Here is a 24704-nt window from a genome sequence, read left to right on the forward strand (position 1 = left end):
TCTTTGTTTCGCTCTCTCTCACACAAGCACATTTCCCCTCTCCCGCTTTTCAACCTGTTTTTCTTGTTTTCTCCCCTCTCTCTCCTCAGCGTCAGCCTTCGAGCTTAGCTTCATGCCAGTTGAAAATCTGGCACTGATGTTTAATTTGAGCATCTGCTCCAGCTGGCAGTGGATTAGCAGATTTTTACATTGCTAATTCCAGCTATTTGGCTAGACTAATCACTACTGGATAAAGAAGAGAAACAGGGGCTGGGAGTTGCCCATCACTTAGAAACAAAAAAGAGATAGTGAGAGCTGGCATCTCATCTATTTCTAAATGGATGCAAATTAAATTCAAAAAGACAGGGATAACAAGTTGGAATTGAGAATGAAAGTGGGCAATACTGTAAGGAAATATTAATAAAACAGGGCAGGCAAGGAGAGGAACCTGGGGGATCCAAAAGGCTTTGATTTTCATAGGACAGTGCAAAGTAGCCAAAAGATATTTTGGACAGGTTATACACATATAAATTCTCTCTCTCTCTCTCTCTCATTCTCTCCGTCTGAAGTTCTAGATTTATTTGACGCCTCTTTGGAAATCATCACAGTTAATAAATTCATCCAGATACTGGTGCTTCAACCATATTCAAAGCTGACAGGCCTTGTGGATTAGTGATGTGACCCTCAATCTCAGCCTGGTCTATTGAAATTAGAATGAAGTCACCGGCACCTACTATCTATCTATCTACTTCTAAATTATTGTTTTGAAGAACAAAGAAAATTGTTTTTACCAGGTTATAAAAGCCTCCTATACCATTTTTAAGATATGGGCTGAATAACATACAGCAAAGCCAGGAACATATTCACCTTTGATTTTGGGAGACTAGTTATACTGTTGCAGGTAAAACAGCTTCTAGTTTTAACTGCTTTTCAATTTCAAATTGTAAAGGTTAGATTCTGAAAAGTGTAAAACAAAAACAAAACTCTTCAATCTGTAGAGGACCAAACATGCGATTTTGGCCACAAGGATGCCCTGACCAGAAAACTTTTTAAAGTGGAATTATAAGGTTTTCTCGTGACAGCAGATGGTATACAGCCTGCTTCACAGGCGTAATTGGTTATTCGAGGTGTTTCAAGTAGGACTGATCTTTAGAAATGCTAACCCTACAACTCCTGACAGCTCTGACAGCTTGTGACATCTTTGTTACACTTTTATTTACCCCGCATGTCTTCCTCGCTTTTGATTTAGTTTTATGGACAGAATAGAAGGTTATATTATTCACCACTATACCCACTCCTCCTCCAGATCTCATGCTATCATCTTAATACAGTATGTATCAGACAATGCTGTATGCCCAGGCCCAATATTCTGTGACAACGGAGGTAGCCTGCCATTTATGTAGAGCGGCGAAAACAGGTAAAATGTTCATTTATTAGGACAGGTACTGAACAGGTAATGGAGCATGGCTCAGGGGACGAAACAACAACAAAAAATCGGATTCAAATAATAGAAAAAAACATCTACAATGAAAGTAAATCAGAGCCTGACTGAGCAATGTTCAGTAAAATGGATTTAAATTGGAAGTCAGTCAATTTGATGTCCCTCCATTTGCTGAAGAAAACAGAGACATCCAAACAGAAAGACCTAACAGTACTTTTGTATTGTATAAACACTGATCAGTTCCTGGCAGTGGCACGGACAAAATATGATTAGCTTTGGTTGTAGTTCAAAGGCAACTAAACAAATTCAGGTTGCACTGTGCAGGCATATCTGTACCTTCACAGCTGTGTTTTTAAAGATAACTGCCATATGTTCTGCACAGAAGTACTATTTATTCAGTGTAATGAGCAGGTATTAAAGAGAAAATGAGGAAAGAAATGACAACAGAGGGATGGAGAAGAAAAGAATGACAGACAAATAATAATGATAAAGGTAGAATAAAGAGAAAAAATAAAATAAAGACAATAAGCCCATGAAAGACATTTTTTTAAACAAATGTCATTAGCAACTTTCTTTCTGTCTTGGAAGTGTCAGACACTCATCAGACTGTGCGGTGTCTAAATTATGGAACAATTCTATTCACCCTTGTTTTGTCCTACACCATACTTACCAGGAACGACTCTATTTAGCAGGCTGGCAATATTCACTCAGGTCCTTGATGTAGACACTAGCAGATCTGAAATATATTTTTGTATGAAAAGCAAGAGGACCTGCATGCACCTGAAAAGGATGCTGTCCATAGAAGTGAAGGGCAACATATCAGGAATTTCATTCAACTCATTCAACTTAGTCCATTCAACTACACTTTTAGAGAGAATATAGTTGTTTTTCTCTATAAATAAATAATAGATCACAGTTCAGAGAAGCACAGACCTCAAGGTCCACAGAACATGGTAATGTAGTTGACATCCCTGTAGAGAAGATGAGAAATGCCTCACCTGAAATCACCCGAGCCATTATCGCAACCACTGATCTGACCAGTCAAGGCCAGATCAGTCTGATCATGTGAAGACTGACCTGATTTCTTTCTACACAGGTCCTGGTTGGTGTGAAGATCACCGCTTTAAGATAGGTTTCTGTGCTCTTGTCAGGTGAATGAAGGAATGTGCTACATTTAAATGGCTCTCCTAAATTTGTTACCAGACTGCCGTTTAGTTATGGTCCTTCAGAGCAGGTATTTGACAGCCACACAAGAGAAAGATGAATGAGATTTGTCTCCTCTGACTTGTCTTGCCAGCCCTCAATAGGCATCCCCCCCCCGCTATCCTTCCTCTCTCCTTCCCATGGTTCTTACTCCCTCGGTTCTTCCTAATTCCTCACTCACGGCGAACAGTATCAGCAGAGTGGAGGGTGCTGCTGGTGGCAGCGGTGGTGGCATTTAGGAAACAGCTGATCACCTCCCACTTTCTTCACCCTGCACTTACTGTATTACGGAGACTATCAGTACTGTCAGTCACACCACCCTCTGCGCCCCTCAATCCTGCTGTCCCATCCTTCTATGGCCCGGAGGGCTGTGCTGATAGACGGATCCAGCATTCCCCCGAGATGGAGGGAAACGGAGGGAGATTGTGGCAGGATGAGGAAGCTTTTCAACACCTCAACAGGAAAGAGAAACAGCATGGGAGAGGGGCTCGGTTAGTGCCGCTCTCTGCTGGTGTTCTTCTGGGGAATGCATATGATATGGATGAGGTCCACTGAGCTCTGGAAGGATGAGGGGCCATCCATGCTTTCATGGAGTGCCCAGGTTAAACAGCTACAAGTGATTGTGTAGAGCAAGCAACTAGTCAGACACTGTGAGCAAACATTTCACATGTCACACTTATTTTACATAACACTGTCCATCAGAGGTCATTCATTGTTTGTTAATCTCAGTTGTTTGTCTTTTTATATATTCATTTTTTTTAAAGATCACATTTTTTTTTTTAGTTCTACACAGATGCTTTGTTGTCTCATTACAGTTTCCAACATTCTCTGTCTCTCTGGGCCCATCACTGATCTGCTCTTTAATATGCATATCCCAATGCACAAAGAGGGCATTGGGTGGTGGAAGTAACCAGATACGTACCAACACGTAAAAAAATTAAAAAATACTTTTTTATGAGGAATGTGGGCAAGACAAGATATTTTTATGCTCTCTGTAAATTACAGGCTAAACATGATATTAGGCCTAACTGTGCTGCCTGCAGAGAAAATCCTTACATCTTTGTATGCACTACCTTTTAGGTTTAAAACATATTAATTGCACACAAAAAGGAAAAAAAAATTCTATGGCCTCTTTTAAAGCCAACACATTCTCACTCCCAACTCGTCATATACGGACACTTGGTCAGATCCCCTTTGGCATCACTTTGTAACGCAATGGTTTACCCCTGTAGCGTCATTTTTCAACGTGCAGGGTACATTAGAGCAAAAATGAAATGCTACGTATATTAACAATAGCGGAGTCACCAGGCGGTGGCTGGGGTGGATGGTGAGCATACAAAAACTGTCACACTGGGCTTTGCATCCTGAGTCCTGTCTGTGAACAAATTTGGGCAACAAAAGCACTTTGGTTAAAGTTAGGGAAAGATTGTGCTTTTGATTAAATGTAAATAAACATGTTGTGTCCGAAGTCATTGTGAACTTTATCCTTATCAAACCATACCACAGTCTTTCCCTAACCTTAACCAAGTGCTGTGATTGCCTATACGTAACAGGTGTTCTGGTGGAAAACAAATACATTATCTGGGAACATTTACTGGCATGTTTAGTATCAGTGTTTTTGAGACCTGCCGAATACGTAAATTAACAACATATCCTTATTATGTTACTACAAAACATAATCTGATCGCAATTACATTTCCTACAAAATGTATTTGGTGTTGCAGTCTAGCTGTATAGAAATGTCATTTTTAGGACACAGGACTACCCTGCACGTTGAAAATTTACCCTAAAGGGGTACCCACTTCGTTAACATGCGAAGCCAAAGAGGCCCGCACAAAGCGTCCATATGGGACGACTTGGGAGTGAGACGGTGTTTTTAAAGCATATGCTTCAGTACATCATTAACCCATGTCACTGTACCGAAGAACCAGTGACTGCTAAAATAAAGGAATGTCACAGAACCTTTGATCTTTTGTTCTGCTTATGCCATTAATGTGGAGAGCCGCACACAGTGGCTCGCTGCCAGGAGTTTGTTGGATCTAGCTAATGAGGAAGGCTCAGGTAGTCCTAACAGAATCTTTCCTGCTCTTATCTGTATTAAGTTCAAACAGTGTAGAATGAATGGAAAACAATCTGTATCTGAGTTTGAGGGTGAGGTTGAAGAATACTTATGGGCTTGGGCTTCTCTACAGGCTGGGCTACCAAGCTCCTACTACACTGCAGCAGATCAAAGTTAATTCCCCTTTTAATTAAGCTGAAATTGGATGAGAGCAGGCAGGGACTAGCTTTTGTTTTCCTTTGTGCCTGCAAACATTATGAACTGTATATCTGATTGTGTTTGTATGTGTGTATGTTCTGTATCTGTACCCATAACCATAGGTGTTATTGCATCCATGCCTACTTAGGTGTGTGAGTGCATTTCTTTGTCAGCGTGTGCGTACGAGCCGGTTTTTCCCACTCTCTCCTGACGGCCAATCTGCCTGCATGTGGCCAGGCGTAAGCATAGTGATGCTGCGTAATGAGACTCCTTCTGCCGCTTTCTTTTTCATGGCCATGTCCATGTGTTGTGATGCTAATGAGCCCTCAGTACCACGAACACCCCCCTTAATTGTCCTCTTTGATCTACCGCTAATTCAGCTAATTAAGAGCCCAACTTTCAAAGTTAAACGTTTTGCTTCCACCTCCGAGTGTGCACCTACATGTGTGTGTGCGCGTGTGCGCAAGGGAAAACAAAAAAAAATGGTAAAAGAGAAGGAAATTGTCATTGGTTTTTTCCCTATCTGTCACTCTCTGCATTTGGCCCAGATTACGTTGGGTGAGTTTGATTGCAGGGCATGCAAAGAGAACAAATTCACCTGGCACAATTCAGTACATTAGCTGCATTATCAGCAAACACCCAAACACACACACACACACACACACACACACAGTAAAATACATCTGCAAACAGATATTGTATCATGCTCCCAACAGATGTAAAGGCAAAAAGTCTTCTTCCGCACAGATTACCACATCTGCCTCAGTTTGCATCGGTCTGCACAAACACATCTGTATATGCACAAACAGATTAACATACTGTATGAGCAGGCTCAGCTCAGAGACAGGAGCAAACATTCACTGACATAATCAGAAGGACACATCTGGCAAAGCATCTTCTTTGCCCCCCCTCCAATTTGTTGGCTCTGCTGCCTCACACATTGCACAATTATGCAACAACCTATGCAAACTATCCAAAATTAGCACAATTACACCATGAGAAATCAGATAAAGGCATTTAGCTTTGTTTAAAAAGATCTCAGGATACTTGATCAGTGTAATCCTTTGAGAATCCAAGGAGAATCAACTGTTTTTTTTATTTTTTATTTATGTTTCTTCTAATATTTTTAGCAGTCTGCTACAATAACAGGTGTGGAATCCTTAGAGATTCAGAGAGCATCCCTACATGATTTCAAAATAGTTTTAAAATAATTTAGATTAAAGAGGCCTGGGAGGTGTGCTTTGCAGGAATTCCTGGTATAACCAAAAATAGCTCCACTATTTGTCTGGTGAAATTGCTTTCACAGTTCCTTTTAAAACCCTGGGGGGGCTCTCACACAATAAGAGGGATTCAGCTACCCTTAGAATCCTAACCTTGTTGACTACGGGCACACATATCTGTAAACACACACATGCACTAACACAAAAGTACATATATGTATGTTCACATGGACACACGCATACAGTAAATCAAATATACATGTTTGAAGCTGCCCTCTGTGGCCTGTGCCAGTTATTTTAGAAACACAATATTCACATACATTTGTATTAAGGAAACTACAGTGACATTTAAACCACATTTAGTACCGGCCAAATGAAGTGGTTCACACTTAATTAAAAGAGAGCAAATCCTAAAGAAAACAAGTGGCCCTAACCTGCATTCAGAGTCACAGAGGGACTTGGCTTTATTGGTTTCTGTGAGTAATCAATATTAATCACTGGCAAAATAAATAAATAAATGAATGAATACAGAAAAGAAAGAAAAACACAAGAGGTGGGCTTAAGGCCTCTCACCACCTACTATAAAAAGCTCATGTTCAATTCTCATTCCTATCAAACTAAATTGTGATTAGCTAAAGGCACCAGATAAAGCAAGATGAACAATTAATAGTGTTGTCAGCCCACTGAGAGAAATCTGGCTGCACTTCATCAGCACATTGATTGTTAGTTACTCTAGAAAGGACTTTTTTCTTTGAAACAACATGCATAAAACTGTCAAATAAATAATATGAAACAGATTGCTTACTTTGCAGTGGTTACATATAATGCTATCTAAACCAAAAAGGTGAAAGAAACTGATTGATTTAATTTTTTTGCTGTGCTTCTCAACAACACACACGAAACTGGAAAAAAAAAAAAAAAAAAAATACAAATAAACTCCTCTGGGAGACTGCAGCAACACTCAGGCAGTGTGAAAAGAGGAAGACAGAAAAAAAGGTGGTGGGAGGGTGTCGCAGGGAGTCGAATGCTAATAACGTGGAGGGAAAGGAAAGCAGAAAAGGCAGTCGACTGACACAGCACAGCCAGGGGATCCCATGCCAGTCGGAGCACGGCCTTTTAGCCAGACCCTCTGTCAGACATGCCAGTTTGACGGACGATTTCAGCCCAAGCGACATTTCTCCAGGGTAGGAAAGAGGGGACAAAAGTGTGAGACATCACAGGTTGTTAAAGAGAAAGAGGGTAAAAAGCACAGAAAAGCATCCATAAGCATAAAGGGGTCAGGGTAAGATGGTTGTTTTTGAGTCAATTTTGTGATATTTTCCAAGGTGTGAAGTGTTCCAAAATGTCCTACTTTTTTCAGTAGTGCAATTTTGCTGAAAATTTTCTTCACCAGCAGACTTGTTTGAAAATCCGTTTTTTTTTGAGTGCTTGTAAAATAAATACATGTACACTGTGTTTTTTTTGTGTGTGTGTGTGTGTAAAAATGTAATTTATAAATTTTAAACTGTTACTTTTCACATTACTGTATGTAATAGGTATGTTTAAAATATAGCTAGTGAAGAGTAATGCAATACAGTACTTCAGTAAAAACATGTTTCATTACTGATTGCACAAGAAGAGGGTATTTGGGTAAGATTCAATTTTAATAAGATTTCATCCATTGCTATTACAGTCTGTTTTTTTAGTGTTCTGGCAACGTAGCTGACTCTACCTCATCTCACCTGCTAGGGTGTTAAACAAACAAGAGAGGAGATCAGAGGTGAGGGGAGGGGAAGGGAGAGCTTGTTTATTGGCTCGGAGCTCATTAGCATCACACCCATTAGCGTCCTGCCAGCTTCGCTGCCCCTTTCCATCACTCAATCCTCTGAGACAGGCTGGCTGTCAGTGCAGAGGCTTCCAACATGCCCCACAGAACAAGCACACCCACTGCCAATTTTTGCTCAGTCTTTATTTATCCGTTTGCTGCATGTCTGTATCTCAAGTATAAAGGAAAGGTGGACTGAATTTTAGCAAGACGTACTATGCCAATTCATTCATTGCAAACATCTTTTGTCTAAAGGTCTTCTACTTGAAGACTATATACTGGTAGTCTGATTGACCTGTTCATTTTATAAAAATAAATTCTTTGAATAATGCAACCTAAATCCATATTTACTCTCCTCTCATTTCTTCGCTGTGCATCCTGATGGTGTCTTTTCATTTCAACATTGCACATTCACCCATTAGCCACTGGTTTGTGATTACTTCTGTTTATAAATTGGGATCATAGTCATTACCATGTTGTCCAATTTTGGAGGTGAAGTAGTGAGAATGATGAGGCAGTGGTGTTGGAGCCCTACAGAACACATTATAACAAAAGAAGGTACTAAATTTATGAATTTCAGCATAATGGATTTTTGCCTTGAGGGAACCAGACATTTTGGCCACAATAATTTGGATAGATAGTAAAAAAAAAAATCTGTTATTTTCCTATTTTTACCTTCCATCCACCAAGGCCAGATCTGGCAACAATTGAAAATTAATCTTTTCAAAATGCTACCATATAACTGTGATGTGATCTGAGGTATGGTTGTCATATGATTATAAGGATTCATGACTTTCTGGTCCTCTCTGTTCTTCACACTGACCAAGCAGCCTATGCCCAGCAGCAGAAAACTACCCACTATGATTTTGGCTGGATTGCAGACTTTTTTTGTGGAGTGTTTATGCTACTGACAGATTGGAGCTCTCCCTACAGCTCATAACTCAAAAGTAATGATTGACTGAAGGAAATGCTGACTCCAGGGGTTCTGACTTCAGCTCTCCTCTCATCCCCTTTTTATTCATCAGATCCCTTATATAAAACTGCTATGTCAATCCACACCTTGTCACTTACAGTGCCATCCTTTTCATCAATCTTGCTCCTTTTTTACTCATTTGTCCTGTCATTGTTTTCCCTTTGCTTCTCATTTTCCATCTTCTGGTGGATGGTTTTAGAAGACTGTCTCTAATATTTCTCTTCCAGTACTCATTTTCCTCTCTGTCCTGTATGTGTTTGTCAGTTTGTGTGTTATTTACAGTTCATTATCAGTAATGGCCTACCTCAGGATGAACTTCATCCCTGCTCTTTCTCACCTTCCCGCTCTCATTACAATGTCTGACCTCTGAACTTTTTTTTACCAATGTCCCCCTCTCTCTCCCGCTGATGGCATTTTTGGATGGGCCTAACACGTGTTTTGTCAGGTTGCTTGTTCCAGTTAGAGCAAGTCAGTTAGGGAAATGCTGGGGCAGATGGTGGATGGGGAGAGGACGAGAAATGATAATACATTCTGTGGACCTTCCCCTTCTGGCAGCCAATCTGACGTCTGGGGCAAAATCACGTATAAAAATATGTGTAGCGTACATATGTGGTCTGTGGTTTGCATGTGTGGGCATCTACAGACATACAGGATATAGATGAGGTGTGCATAAAGCTCATCTTGTCATGTGTTTTTTTGTGAATGATGGCTTTCAGAGCTCATGTGTATTTGACTCCAAACAATGGAAAACACTGTTGTCAGTAGGATTAAAGCCAACCTACACACACACACACACACACACACACACACACACACACACACACACACACACACACACACTCCCTACTCTAGACTTCCCTTTTTGAGTGTTAACAGCATATTTGTGATTTCCACAGCATAAGGAGATGGCAGGGGAATAAAGGTAAGAAACAGGCACTGGCATGGAAGAGTGAGATCTGTGCTCTGGTTGGCTACAGCCTCCTGCTTTCTTCCAAGAGGATTTTTTTCAGGGGGCAGACAGCCTACCTTACACCAGATGGCTACAAAGAACCAGCAGACCAATTCGTATTACAGATTTGCTGAATAAGGGGATATACGTGCTGCATCAAGCCAAGCTTGAGGATAGTAAATAGACCATTCAGGAGTTTTGAGAACTTCAAGTCAGTTTTACAAGTGCAAGCTAGATAGAGTTCACTGTCTGTTGAAACAGGTTGGACAGGTAGTTGGAGTGTTTGTTTGCTGAGCAGGAATAACAGAAATAAGGACAGAAGACAAGGAGTTAAATAGTTGTAAATGATGCAATTAAAAACTTCTCCGCTACACACACATTTATCCATAACCTGCTTCACCTGAACTTCATTATGTCTCTATTATCTGACTTGTGTTTGGGTAGTAGTGTGTGTGTGAGTGTGAGTGTGAGTGTGAGTGTGTGTGTGTGTGTGTGTGTGTGAGAGTGTGTGTGTGTGTGTGTTAAGGTCTTGGCCGGCATTAGGCAGAAAGTCAGGCTAGCCTGTCGAGCCCCTGAGGGCCCTATGTGTTTGAGTCTCCATTAGGCTGATGAGGTTTGGCAGCTGAAGTTGCTGGAGTTGGTGCCGAGCTTCAACCCTCCTCATGGCTAGGCCTAATTAAACCTAGACCTCAGCCCTAATTTAAAGATAATTAGCTGTAGGGGTTATCTACCACCACCACTGGGCGATTTAGTGTCGTGTAAAATGTGTAGTAATGTGTGTTAAGTGGTAGTTTTTCAGTGAGAGACCAGTTGAATGAAATGCACATACCATATGCCACGTGGAGGATGTTTTTACCAAATGCAATTTGCAGTACCATGAGTGCACACAAGTTTTCACACGGCAAAGCTCTGATGGAAACTGAATCAAACTAAGCAAGAAATAGCAATTTTTACCTTACTGACCTACAAGACTATATAGTGTGTCTCTGAAACATGATGGATTGGATCATTACACCATCAAATGGCTTATAAAACTCTTCTAAAGCATTAATTTGTAAATAAAGAATAACTGTTTTATTCATCTTGATCATTCATCAAATACTTGGATAGATGCGGGTGCGTCGAGAAGTGACCACTTCAAATAAGGCAAACCAGAGTTTGTGTATTTGTGAAAGTACAACCAATTGGCCTGGTTTGTAGGTGCTGTGCTGTAAATTATCCAACCCTTGGGACCAACCCTATGTTTTCCTATTAAGCTATACTGACAGCTTGACATTTCCCAGGGTAGAGGGCTCTGATTCAGGTATGTTTTATTCATCCTATTGACTTCACATTGCTGCCAAGCCAGATAGAGAGCAAAAGCCCAAAGTGTGCTATGTGGTAGTGAGAGGGAGAGGAGAAGATACCTGTTGTTGTTGTGTTTACCGCTCAGATAGTCGGACACAGCTCTGAGACAGCTGGGTGACACATACACACACAATATACTCATCAACACGCAGACAGAGAGATTGGGAGATATTGCCAGCGGTGAGAGAACAAACCTGCCTGTTTACTCGGAAGATTTGAGGCAGGCAGGTATGGTCCAGAGGTGGAATTTCATCTCTCGTCGCGATTTTGTACTTTGCTGAATCATGCCTGAAGAAACTGAGAGTAAATTCATGCTAGCAAAAATTGAAAAGGCATCCTCTTCTTTCCATTTTGGCCTTCTGTCCACACTAAACTGGAGATTTTAACATTTTAAAACTGAGCTGTCCTTAATGGACTCCAGAGTGTGTGAAGCTTACGCCAGCTCTGTGTTTTGGTGTGGAAGGGGAAAATGGAGCGTTTGGAAAATGATGATGTAAGCCTGGCACGAGGTTGTTTTTACACATATACAGTTAGCTGCATGGGAATAAAATAAAATGCAACTGGTGACATGCAAGTTATCAATCAACAACTAGGCAGCTTACAAAGTTGTAAAGCCAGCATTGAAAACAAGAGGAAACTTGCACTAAAGGATTATTGTTTGACTGTAAAAATAAATACAGCTGTGTAATATTCTTTACCTTTCCATCATTTTGTCAACCAACTTATTATTTTCAATACTATTCAAGATATTTCACAATTATAATGAAAAAAAAGATGCTGCATGAAATTGGCGAAACTATTGCAAACATTTGGAACCATATTCAGATCAGTTATGCCCAGGTCTGACTTGGAAAGAGCCCATCCCTGTCCAGACAATGTTCATGAGTCAAGTGCTTCCCTCATTTCCAGGCGAGTCACGTGAAGCTGGGAGCCAGGAGCCGCGGCGGGAGTCTCCTCCAGGACAAAGCACTTGGAGCAGGGAGACACTGAGGGCCTTGTTCCCCCTTTGCCTGGCTCCATGTCAAGTGGGTGTTTGCTTACTGGGAGGACCAGGACCCCCCTGGAGGGGGACGCAGCACACAGCCACCACCCAATTCAACTTGGACACATATACACTAGACTCCCTGAAGGTACAATTATGATCAGACATATATGTCTGTATCAATCATCCATGTCTGTATGCAAACAACAATAGCTATAGCTCAGTTTCACATGCCACTGCTTAAAAGATGAGAGGCAGAGCTTGAAGATGAGGAACGTCAACAGATTTTGTGAATTTACTGTATGAATACACTCTATTCACTGAGAAGATTCTAAAATCCTGTGTTTTAAGTGTTTTAAAACCATTCTAAATCCTTGTTGTAAATTTTTTTTTAAAATGCACTGGTGTCTTAGCTATACACAGTGAGCACTATCAATGTGCTCTTATTTCCTCAAGAAAAATGTCTCCTGGCCATAGTGGAAAAGCCACAGGGTGATGCAATGGAAAACTGCGAACAGGTGCACCGTTTGAGGAAAAGCTTACTCACCCCAGCAACCCTGGCAAGGTATGATGGTCAACAGTGTCGACTACACCCTCCTTCCTTTCTTTGTCTTTTACTCTCCCTGCTTGCTTCTCCCTAGCATCTGGCTAAATCTCACCAGTGTCCTTGCTAACGCCCTCGGGTGAACCGGGCCATGTCAAATCTGAATCCATCAATCACTCAGCGTCAGCCGTGGGGAGAGAGAGGGGGTGGAAAGGCAGAAATGGAGGGATGATTGCAGGGAAGAGGGGAGGGACAGTTAGGGTGAAGTAAAGCCACCAGTCCATCCCATCTTGCCTTGTCTCTCTTCTCTCCCAACCTCCCTGTCTCCCTTTATAGCCGCAAGAAACTCTGGCTCTTACAAAGTTTGGAGTCAGCTGTCAAGTCACTCAACTCATTCTAATCAAGAGGTTCATGGAGCTAAACACATGTTTGAGGAGAGGATATGAGAGATGAGAGGAGAGGAGAGGAGAGTGACAGAAAGCAGAGGAAGGCAAAAGAAAGACAAGAGAAAAGTCAAGAGGAGCAGAGAGGAGGGGGGAAGTGGACATGAGAAAAGGAGAGAAGAAAAAGAAGAGCATAAGAAGGGAGATGAGAGAAGAAAGAAGGACAAGGAGGAGGAAACAAGATAAGCCGTGAGAACAGAAGCGAAAAGAAAGAGGTGAGAAGAGGCGATGGGTGAGCCTGTCAGCAGATCTGTGTGTGTGTGTGTGTGTGTGTGTGTGTGGGTGTTTGTCCTGTGTATGTGTGTGTGTGTGTGTGTGTGTGCCTGTACAGAATGAAGTGTCCCTGTCAGATCCCCAGCTCCCCCTCTGGGCTGCTGCTGATTAATTGTCCGTCCAGATCCTGTGATAGCGACCGCTTTAACCAAGGCTCCAGAGACACTCACCCATGTTCCATCCACACCGAGAGACACCTCTCCTCCTTTGTACCCCGGCTGCCTTTCTCTGGCTAAAATTAGGAGAAGCTCCCCAAAACATCATCCCTTTTTCTTTTCTGTCTCACTCTGGCTGAAACAAATAATCTTATATCAGCACCCCATTTACCTTGCCATCGGGGGATAATATCTCTCTGTGGGAGAGAGGTTTTGGAACAAGGGCAGGGGGGCTGGAGACAGCATGATATGTAGTGTACCCCCCTGTGTGTTTACACATGCGTTAGTGACTGGCTGAGATAAAGCACCCCTGTCTCAGGTAAACAGTCTCTCACAGCGGGGTGAAATGGCAGGGTTGACTTTGGACCTGGGTTGCACTTAGTCAGCTCCTTTCACATTTGATATACGCTCCCTTCCTGCCCACCCATCCCACCACACACATCCCTTCAAGCACACAACCACACTTACACACACACACACACACACACACACACACACAGGATGATAGGCCTGCTGATAATATATGTCTGAGGTTACTACAAAAAACTGACAAAAAAAATGCATTCCAAGAGTCAGTTCTGATCAACTTTGGTAGTGATGTTACCAAAGAGAGGAGTTATCAGGATCTTATTTTTTGCAGTTTGGTTCAGATTGAAATTTTATGCATAAATTCAAAACAAAACAAAACAAATTCTCTTTGCTACACTGAACAGTAACTGCCATACTCAGCATTGTCCCTTTCTCCCCCTCCCTCTCCGCCAAGCTGCAGAACCATAGCATCCATCCGGATGGCTATATAGCCAGCCCCCAAAAGCAGCCAAGGTCAATTGCCTTTCCTGCTCCTCTCATCCTGTGCTTTATGTACCTTCACATCCAGGGAAAGAGAGCTGCGCTATTTCTGCTCTGCTGCAAGGTGACTGCTGCTTCACACCGGCGACAGCCACACCAATACAGGCTAGAGAGAGTACCAGACATCTCCTTGGAGCTACTCTTATTTTGAAAGTAAATCTATAAAAACAGAAAACTGAAATGTAATTAATTGAAATGTACAATGTTACTTTTTATAAAGATGCTCTTATCTGTCATGATGTTGATCTGCTAGCAGATACTAATCTTGTTAAAAAGCCCATAAACCCCAGTGAACAACCACACAAAAGGATGAATTCTGTAGCCAGAGATTAATGTACCTTTGGCTGATATTAAAGGGGCATGAATGACCATAATGTGGGCTTTGAGAGAGCTTTTGATCAATACCAATGATTCAATGATTACGCCACCAAGCCCTGAGATTCCTGTATTATCTGGCGCATACTCTCTCTTGGAACAAAATCAATATTCCAATACAAATTCCCAAAACTCAACTGATCTTGTAGTGTTTACATTAGTCATTTTGTAAAAGGGTATCATGTCACAAAATTAAAGCGAAAATAAGATGATTGCCCTCAGAAATTACTCAAAGTACTAACATATAAAACAAATGATTGGAATGATTGGAATGATTTTCATGTTAGTTGGGAATTGATGCTGGCCAAAAGAGAAGCAAGGCTGAGAAATCTGTATCCCTGGTGAAAAACAGGAAATCCAAACTGATCATTATTTTTACTTTTTACATGCTTTTCCTTTTCATTTTCTTTGTCTCAGCCTGTTTGACTTTTTGGTTCTTTCTTCAATGCAGCCTCTGTTTCTCCTCATCTACACCCCTGATGAATAACAACTATTTGACTAATATTCACACAGAGACTTATTATATGCTCCTGCTCCTCAGCCATAGTTTATACTGTGCTTGCTGTACTCAATTTCACATTTTTTCTCTTATGGTATTCAGCAATGATATAATTGTGATTTAATATTAATCTTGATGGTATTGCGGCAAGATTCTCCGTTGGTATAACCTTTCATTTACTGATTTTTTTTCTGACATTTATATAGTAATCTGCTAAAATGTTACAACAGGATCACTAATATTTTTTCTGGTAGAAGTGATAGCATGTAGCCATTTTTCATCCTCGCATAGATAAACTGTTTCCCAGTAAAGTCTGAATATCCCCCTCTCTCTCCCTCTCTTGATCCCAGATGTCTCCTTACAGCTGCCATGACTGACTGCAAACTCATTTATTACAGGTCACAAACGCCAAGTGCTTCATTTTAAAAGGACGCCACCCCCTCCCCCCCCTAACACAAGTGAAAAATCGACCTGCAAGAATAGCATACAGGGCACACTGCTCCACAAGCACCAAACGGAGGCCAACAGCACCCAAAAGATGGGAACAGGGTTTGAGCAGTGGGCAAAACAGAAAGACAGAGGAGATAGTTTTGTGACATATTTCATTCAAGCTATCATAATAACTGTTTGCACAGCAATATCGCAGACAGTGAACAGTTCCTTTCAGATGCAAGGCCCCTGAGATAAATAAATTACAAAACATATGTATATCATTGTGGGTTACTAGCAATAAAAGGTTGAGAAACCTTGCTACAAATGTACTGACTGACTGACTGACCGACTGACTATATTTTTTTGTTTTAATTTATCAAAAAAAAAAACTTTAAACCTTAAACTACATATCACATCTTAAGGCTGTTTCGTATTTATTCAGGCACACAAATCATCAAATCAAGATTTTGCGCGAAGCCTGTGTTCCGCCAGCCATATCCGATATCACTCAAAGCTCATCTGTAATTACATTGTAAATGCAGATTAGCTATGAATATTTTAGAAGGGGATTACTAAAAGACGAACGAGACAGAGAGGGAGAGAGTTGAAAGAAATCAGCCCTTTAACACACACCCACATGTAGAAGTGCATGAAAAGCTCGTTTGAAGGTAGAGCTAGTCTTTCATGCCCAAGTTGTCAGCCTATTATCATCCTTTCATATGTTCGCCACCATTATTAACTGTGAGCAGAAATAGAAAAAAATAAAAAAATAAAAAAAAGAACACAAAAAAGTGAGAATAAAACACATCACTCCAATATGTCAGGCTGTCGCTTCAGAGAGAGAAAGAACATGGCAGACCAACTTTTATCATCGGACTCCCATTTTAAAACATGGCGGTAATGAGTGTGTCTTAACAAAGATTAGCCATAATTTCCATTGTCATTTTAATGCTCCCACATAATGTGTAGGCTTACAAAGCCACAGATGAAGGCAGAGGGTGGGCGGAGGAAGAGGAACAAGCAGACACTGGAGCAGAAAGAGAGTCTCTGGAGCATGGTTAGTCTGTCAGTCACCCTCTATCCCTCCAACCATGCTGCCATACACACGAACACGGAGAGACACAGTCACCACACACACAAGCACACGTACAGTGTATGCGCGTGTTTTCCAGACCCTTTGTCACCACATTTCGAAACCCTCAAAATGTGGCTGTCAGAAGGGTTGGTGCCTGACAGCCTCCTGCAGCCCTCCTGGAGGATTCGGAGGACACACGGGCTTATTGTGAGAAGAGCAGCGTCAACAACAAAGGGGATCAAAAGTCTCACCAACTGACAGACATACATGATGTGTTCAGACTCCCGACATCTACATTGTTTAGTGAACGCAGGAGCGGGGCTTACAAGGGCCTGGATCTCACACATTTGCCTTATACTTCAGAGTGATGCCCCGGGGTGAAGGGCGTATGAGCGTGTGGGTATGTGTGTCAGTGTGTGGGAGTGAGTCTTGGAGTGAGTGTGCCGATGTGTGAAGTACATCCGCACCAGTCTGCACTGGTGGACAACATTATGTGATTTCTATTAAAAATAATCTGCAACATTTCGAAGAATATTATGTAGACATCAGAACAACATACTTTTTATGTTTAGAATATGACATATAAAAATGTTGATGTTTGTTTGATGTGTTGCAAGACAACAGCTTTATTTTCTGTAACATTACTGTAAATGTTACGGTGCGTTTTTGTCAGCAATGAATTTTGGAGATTAAAGCAGAGGATTGACAATAGAATGTGCAACTTGTTTAATTTTGAATAACTATAAACCTTGTGATTCTAGGGTTAAAATAACCCTTTCGTCATTGATTTGCTTGCTACAAGTGGGAGAAAAACAGCCCTGGTTGAGTCGCTATTTTTACTATTTATATGAATAGCAGACTTTCCTTTTTATATATGTAACTTATTTACTCTGGACAGTGGACTTACACCTTGCAGCAACGATGAAACAGAAAAATCCCTGCTTAAGTGTAAGCAAGAATTTTGGTCTGACATTTTTCTGCACTGCGCAGGACACCGCTGGCCATTTTGTTTATGTCGATTAAACTACAGCACACTCTAAAAAGCTGAATGTTACTAGAGGACCTGAGATTTTATTGTTTTTCATGCTGCAAGCTCTTCTTGGTGGCCCTAAATTCACATTTGCCAACCTAATTAAATCGCAATGGATTGATTTCCCCAGTACTGAAACTTAGTCCCCAATCCGTCTAAACTAGCTGTGGTATATCGTCAAAGATATCAAGCAGGACCTCGCTTGTGTTTGTGTATATGAGTGTCTTGCTACCTTGTTAATGAAGTACTTTGGTTGCTGTGTATTCTGCACTCAGGGCCTATGTTGCGCAGAGGCTATCAATATTTCTATTTGCGTGTCTCGCCTTTGCTCCGTTCTCTTTCATTCTCACACACAAAGCTTACTCGGTTTACCAAAAGCAAAATGGGAAACCATACAAGGAGAGAAACATAGAGGGAGTGAAAAACAGCAACAAGCATTCCATTTTCAACAAACCTTATCAAATCTGCAGTAATCTAATTGCTTGTAAACCTCGCTTCAAACATAGAATTTGCATTTTAAATACACGTGATAAACAGCTGGCCACATTAAGCACGAACAGACATTGGTAACACTCTAATCCAATTATAAAATCCTTCACAAAAAGGACATCTAATAGCTGAGTTGAAAGTGACGCATGGCAAAACACATACACATGTATGGTGCATTTATAACTGCAGGTGATAAATGAGAGCCCAGCACTTGTAAAGGTCACATAGGATATGATCCAATCATTTGTGCTGGCTGCAGACAGTCTGACTAGTTATGATCCCATCAACACGTCAAAACTGGAAAACAGTGTCTGCAGTTGTGTCCTCAGAATGGAATAGTTGTAATATTGTCCTCTTATCATCTAGAACAAAGAAATCTGTGGTAATCTGATACACTTTAGTATAAAAGTTAAAAGTCCCTGTAGTAGTGATTAAATAATGTTAAAGTAATATTACAGAAGATTAAAAACAAAAAACACCATTAGGGACAATAAGGTCATAGACTCACTGTTGAGTAGGCTACTGCACACACACTTTCAGTCCCTGTTGGAGTATTAGAGTGATTTTTCATTAGGGATTCTTGGGTGGCTTTATGGGTGCTATGCATGTATTATTGACGCCGGTGGTCCAAAAGCAGTTTGTTTCTTGAGAAGTGGAGAGATTTAAAGGAAACATAATGGTTTATCAAACAGAAGGTATTTTATTCTTTATCTGACTGCAGGGCGAAATCCAAAAACATCATGAAAATTTTTTTTCTGCAGCAAACGTCTTTTGGCAATTTGTTTGTTTGTTTTTTCCCCGTTCTTTCTTTTGGTTGCCAGTAACATATGGCAAGGTATGGACAATACAACACCATTATAAATAAATAATAATGTGATAATCTAGATCTAATAATTCCCATTAACTGAATAATTAGATTTCATCTTTCAGCTGGCATTGATCAACTCCGTCAACTCATCCTGGGTATTTGTAAAAGAGAGACAGGATAATTTGGTATTAAATTATATGAGTTTAACGGATTTCAGTGGATTGATGGCCTCAAGTTGCTCACCCAGACTGAGAAAGAGGAGACAAAAGCACAGAGGTTAACATTCCTTTTTCTGACAAATGGAAGTGGATCACCACCTAATCAAAGGCTGCTATTCTTCTAATAAAAAGCCTGGTGGCGGTGGAGGGTCAAAGCTCCTTTAACAGGCGACAGCCGGCAAAGATATGACTCTGAGAGGGCTTTGTGGTGAAGCGGAGCCGTGTGGGCCGCTAAATGTGAGACCATTCTTTCCCATTGCTTCATAAAGGAAGCAAAAAAAAACCACACACAACAACGAACAGTGTACAAGAAATGTGAGTGTACAGTGTGGTAAGAGTGCAAAAGAGAGTGAAAAACGAAAGAAATAATATGTCCTCATGCCTCCTTTTTCTAGCTGAGTCTCTCTCTGTGTCTCATTCGACCCCTTGTAAACATTTTGATATACTATGAACTCACATATCCACTACACACTGGACGTGCCCTGTCAGTTTCAGTGGCGTAAACAGTGGATGCCACTGTAAAATCAAGGATGTAGTAGGGGGGATAAGCACCAAACTATCCTTCAACTACCGTTTAATTTCTAGAAGGTAGCGCATCCACCTTTTGGGTCAGAATTTGCATTAGGAAAGAAGAAACCGCTTAGAGCTGTAGAACAAGGTCATTTAAAGATGTACTTTATGCAGCGGTTATTCTAATTGAAAAAGCAGCCACTCCACACATACACACAAGGCCGCTTTGTGCAACAGATGACTTGAATTTACTCCTGTACACAAAATACATGAATTTTCATAAACACTGATAGAGTTTTGGAAATTGGCATATGGTTCAGAATTGGCAGCTGCATGCATCTCCCTCCTCTGTTCTCCAGCTCCAGCATATAGCTGCAGTCAAGTGAAGAGCAGAGCGCAGTGCGGGGATCCTGTGCCCCACTCCGCATCTTGTAGAAATGGCCTATCAACTCCCGTCTTCGGTGACATTTGTGTTTAGCCAGGATTACGCGGGTTCTCTACGCGGACAGGGAAAGTTGCGGAATTTGGGAGATGTTTTAGCAGCAAACAAAGAACATGAGAACATGGTGGCCGAGAAAAAGGGTCGGATTTTCACAGCTGCTGGAAAGGTGACATTTTTGAGAAATGTCAAATCGACATGAATGGTGTAAAATCTTACATAAACTGAGCCCAATTTATCCCGGAGCATCACGTTTTTAAATGACTCATTAGGGGGAGACGCAAGCTTGCATCAAAAAACCCTCTAAAAAAAACAAAACAACAACAATTGTGCGCGTGCGCGTGTGAGCTTGCGCGCGCGCGTGGTTTTCGGCACAGATCAGAGAACTCGTTTGCGCGCGCAGGGTCACATACGTACACACGCAGACTTGTTCCACCGTCCACGTGGGGACAGGAGTTGGCACAACGCACTCCCTGGCCCCGTACCCTAACCTGAACCACCGCAGATGAATGCCTGGCCCCGACCCCAGCCGGATTCCAACCTGAACCCAAAGACAAAGTCTTAACCCCCCCGAAAAGCAGTCTCTCCCCGCGGGGACAAAAACGAGGTCCCCGCGGGTTCGTGTGCGTTCACGTCACAGTCCCCTTATAAGAACAAGTAGGCTCCACTAGCACACACACACACACACACACACACACACACGCAGAGTATTCCATCACTTCGCCTTTCTCTGCCAGTTCCCTCCTCACTGACAGAAGTTAATCCGCGTTGACGGTGATTCACGCACTGATACTTATATAATCCGCTCTTCTTACGTGCTTGTGTGCCTGTCTTTTGTGTTCCTTTAACTTCCAAACACATTTCACAAGATTCGGGGCTCTACCTGGGATGGGATCGGTCTGCCTCTGTGGAAGAGAGCCACTTTCACCTTCATGCGGGATTCTCCTCGTTTCCGAGAGATAAATCAGACAGTTTATTGAAACACAGGTGCATGAAGTCTAGTCCTAAAGGGAATCGTGGTTTTTGTATTCCACTTGTTCTGTTAGAAAAAAGAAAGCGTCTTATTTCATTTCCGGAAATGCAGCTTGCCTCAACGCGCGCTGTGAAACACCCCCTCAGCGAATATGCTGGTGTTTAGACTTGAACCCCAAAATGTGCAACGATAAGTGAAATAAATAAATGAACAACTTTCTGCCATTGTGAGATCATTTCTCCTAACCGGTCCAAATAACCCCCCCAATCCAAAACCCATGCGTGTCTTGAATGGACCGCCATTTCCTTCGCACTAAAGGGGGGCCATCGTGGACTAATATTCCTCCAGCGTTCCTTTAAAAGCTGAAACCGCATAAACAATAATAAGCGGTAGGAATAATGAATGTGACTGTGTTTTCACCCTTATGAGCTCGAAACGAAAGGTGGACAGCGATCCCTCCCCACTCTCTCTCCTCTAAGCCTCATCCAACCTTTTGATTCAGTCACTCTGTTCCCTTCGAGACTAAACGCGGATCTTATGGTTCAGGTGGCGGGCCTGGGCGTCGAACTATGGGCATTTACTGGTTATGAGATCAAATGTAAAAGGGCCTAGAGAGCAAAAATATCTGCGAACGGTTTTTCTTTCTCTTGAAACAAGCTGATGGAACTGAGGTTGTCTGGAAAAGTCTCACGTCTTTTAAAGACTTTCAAGCAGCAAGGTCAACAAAGCATTGTCAAAGAACTGTCTCATTTTTTTCTTAAAAAAAAAAAAAAAAGAAAAGATATACAGGAAAAAATGTGTGTGACAGAGAATGGATCCAAGTGGAATCTCCTCACATCCATTGCACATTTTCAGCAACTGGCGTGAACTATAAAATCGAGCGACTTTTTTGCTTCTAAGACTCGATATTACACTATGATTGGGCAAATATGTTTATTGATGTATGTGCGTTATACACGGTTCCATCAAATTTCCCCACATCAGTCGGATCAACATTCTCTCTAAATAGGTGGTCAAAATAGTTTCACTGAGCGGGTGTGAGGACCATCGCGACAGGCACCGGATAGAGGAGGCGAGCGTGTGCGCATTGTGGACACGTTTAGTCTTATTTCGATCGTCGTTCTGCCTAAAGATGATTTGCATGATGGTGATGGTGACAGTGTTTTGCTTTTGTCTATTCGTGGAGTATTTTGTTGTTTGCAAACCTCTCTTTCTCTTACACACGCGCGCGCGAGCACACACTCACACACAGAGACACACACACACACGCACACGATCACTTGGTGAGCGCACCTATAACTCCCTGTGCGTAAAGAGCGCCGCTGCGCTGTACAAACGGTACTGCCACTGCCAGTGTGACAGTCATGCACTATAACGCTCACTGACAAACTGCGGTCCGCACGATCCCCGAGGGGACTCACTTTAAAACGAGGAATAATGTATATTCGCGGTAACCCGCTTTGCTTTTTATCCCGAGTTCAGAACGCATATGGATGAACGTTCGCCAGTTATCGCCCTTTGCACAGGTGCGGGAGTTTCACGGCTCAGTACTAAAACACAACAACGACAGATTGTTTCCAAACGAGTCTCTAGAGGACTTTCAGCTCAAAGTACTTTGATCGACTTAAAGTAGTTTGATCCTTGAAATGGCAACGCTTCCGAAGCGCAGCGGTGTCCTGAACCGATCTGCAAATCAACCAAAAAAAGAAAAAAGAACGATGCAGGGGTTACAGCTTATTATCCGTACTGTCATTGTTTTTAGGGAGAGACTAGTGTGCAGGGGAAGAAAGAGAACAGTCAAGAAGGAACTTTTGAAGCCGAGTCTCGCGGAAGACAAGAGCACAGTAGCCTGTTGTAAAGCGAGGCTGTTACGCCTCTGTGTTTGTCCACACTGAGTCTAAAGGACACGTGTGATGGACATTAAATGCCCTCCTTTCTCTCCAAATTCAACAGTGCCGCTCTGTGCACGAAGAAGACAGGGCAAGTCACTCGATTGGATTCGTCCAGCTCGACACGACAGACATGTACTGCTACGACCTGCAATCCGCTCCGACTGTCACCTGTGTGTCCCTACCACAGTGATCTCTTCACGTCACCCAACCCCTTCAGTGTAACTGTTGAAGGCGTTCCTCCAACCGCACGGTTCAAGGTTGACGGTGAAAATCACAGCAGACCGGATCCGTCAAACCGCCCTGTCGACATGCGTGACAAAAGCACGAGCTTATTGGAAAAGTAGGCTCCACGGGTAGTTGTGCCACTGCGCTCGGTGCGCACCAATCGGCTCCCACGGTGACAAAGCTGCGCACCGGGCAGCAGACTGATGGTGTTCACTCACCTGATTGGGAAGAGCTCGACCCAAACAAGAGGCAGGTCAGGAGCAAGCCGAAGCAGCACGGGGCAGTCGTTGGTTTCATTTTTGTGCTTGGAAATTATCTCCTTTAAATTCACATGTCCAGCGGCGTATCCTTCCCTGACACAGCCAGAAAGGATGAGTCGTTTGCGTTTGAAGCCTCTTCAGCCTGCGAGTTTGGGGACTTTAGTCGCTTTTGACTAAGTTTACAGTTTGTTCGACTGTTCTCCGCCTCGCCTCTCGGTGCCTGCAGGTTTAACTTGTGACTGACGTGGATGCAGAGAGAGTCGAATATTAGTTTTCCGACGCGCGCACTGTAAAGCTTGTCTAAACAGTATAAAGCGGTACTCATGCCATTACTCCCCGAGTTGGATACAGTATGCAGCTGTAGACACGTATTCTTCAGACACACCTCCGAGCCCTTTAACTCCTCCTACAGACACTGTGATTGGCACAGGTGGCAGACGATCACCCCGAACCCCGCTAGCCACAACTCCATGCGCGCCGCCATTGGCTGACATGAGATGCCAAAACCCCCTGAATTTGTGCGCCGGCTCCGTTGCACCTGCCATCCTAAACACGGTAGAGACAAATGCTGCGAGGAGGATATAGAGGTGTAATTGGTAAAATAGAGCTGAATGTCACTTATAGGCGGCTTTACCATTCGCTTCTGAAGATCTTATTCAGATTTAATATAGACATAGTCTTGTATTGGAAGTGCTGGTTTAACTGTACTGCACTGTACTTTGGGAGTGCAGTGACAGTGAATGGATTTCATTACATATACCAGATTTATAGAGACCTAAACTGAAATTTTTCCACAGATCCCTTGACTCTAAATATGTATTCTGTCCATCTAAAGTTTATTTTTATGCAGCTGTGATACAACATGATCAGGCCATGAAGGATAAATATTTTGACAGCAAAATTATAACCCAGGAGGTTTTTTTAATGCTGCATTTTAAGCAAAGCTTTCCATTTTTCCTCACTTATCAGAGTACCGTTGAAGGCAGTATCTCCCCATATCATTTCCCCAGGGCTGGCTTGGTGTAAATGACACAAATAAAAGTCAAACAGAACGTTTAGA

The 24704-nt window shown here is 42.2% G+C and overlaps 1 protein-coding gene across 1 annotated transcript in view; it reads right to left on the reverse strand.

The window, feature by feature from the left end:
• Positions 1-23999, reverse strand: part of LOC120801644 (receptor tyrosine-protein kinase erbB-4-like) — a 302300-nt gene extending 278301 nt beyond the window's left edge. Inside the window, 1 exon segment of the mRNA XM_040148804.1 lies at positions 23603-23999. Coding sequence (XP_040004738.1) covers positions 23603-23681 — 79 coding nt within the window. The 5' untranslated portion in view covers positions 23682-23999.
• Between the last annotated feature and the right edge of the window lie 705 nt (positions 24000-24704).

The sequence above is a fragment of the Xiphias gladius genome, chromosome 16, assembly GCF_016859285.1.
Source record: "Xiphias gladius isolate SHS-SW01 ecotype Sanya breed wild chromosome 16, ASM1685928v1, whole genome shotgun sequence".
Taxonomy (NCBI): Eukaryota; Metazoa; Chordata; class Actinopteri; order Istiophoriformes; family Xiphiidae; genus Xiphias; species Xiphias gladius.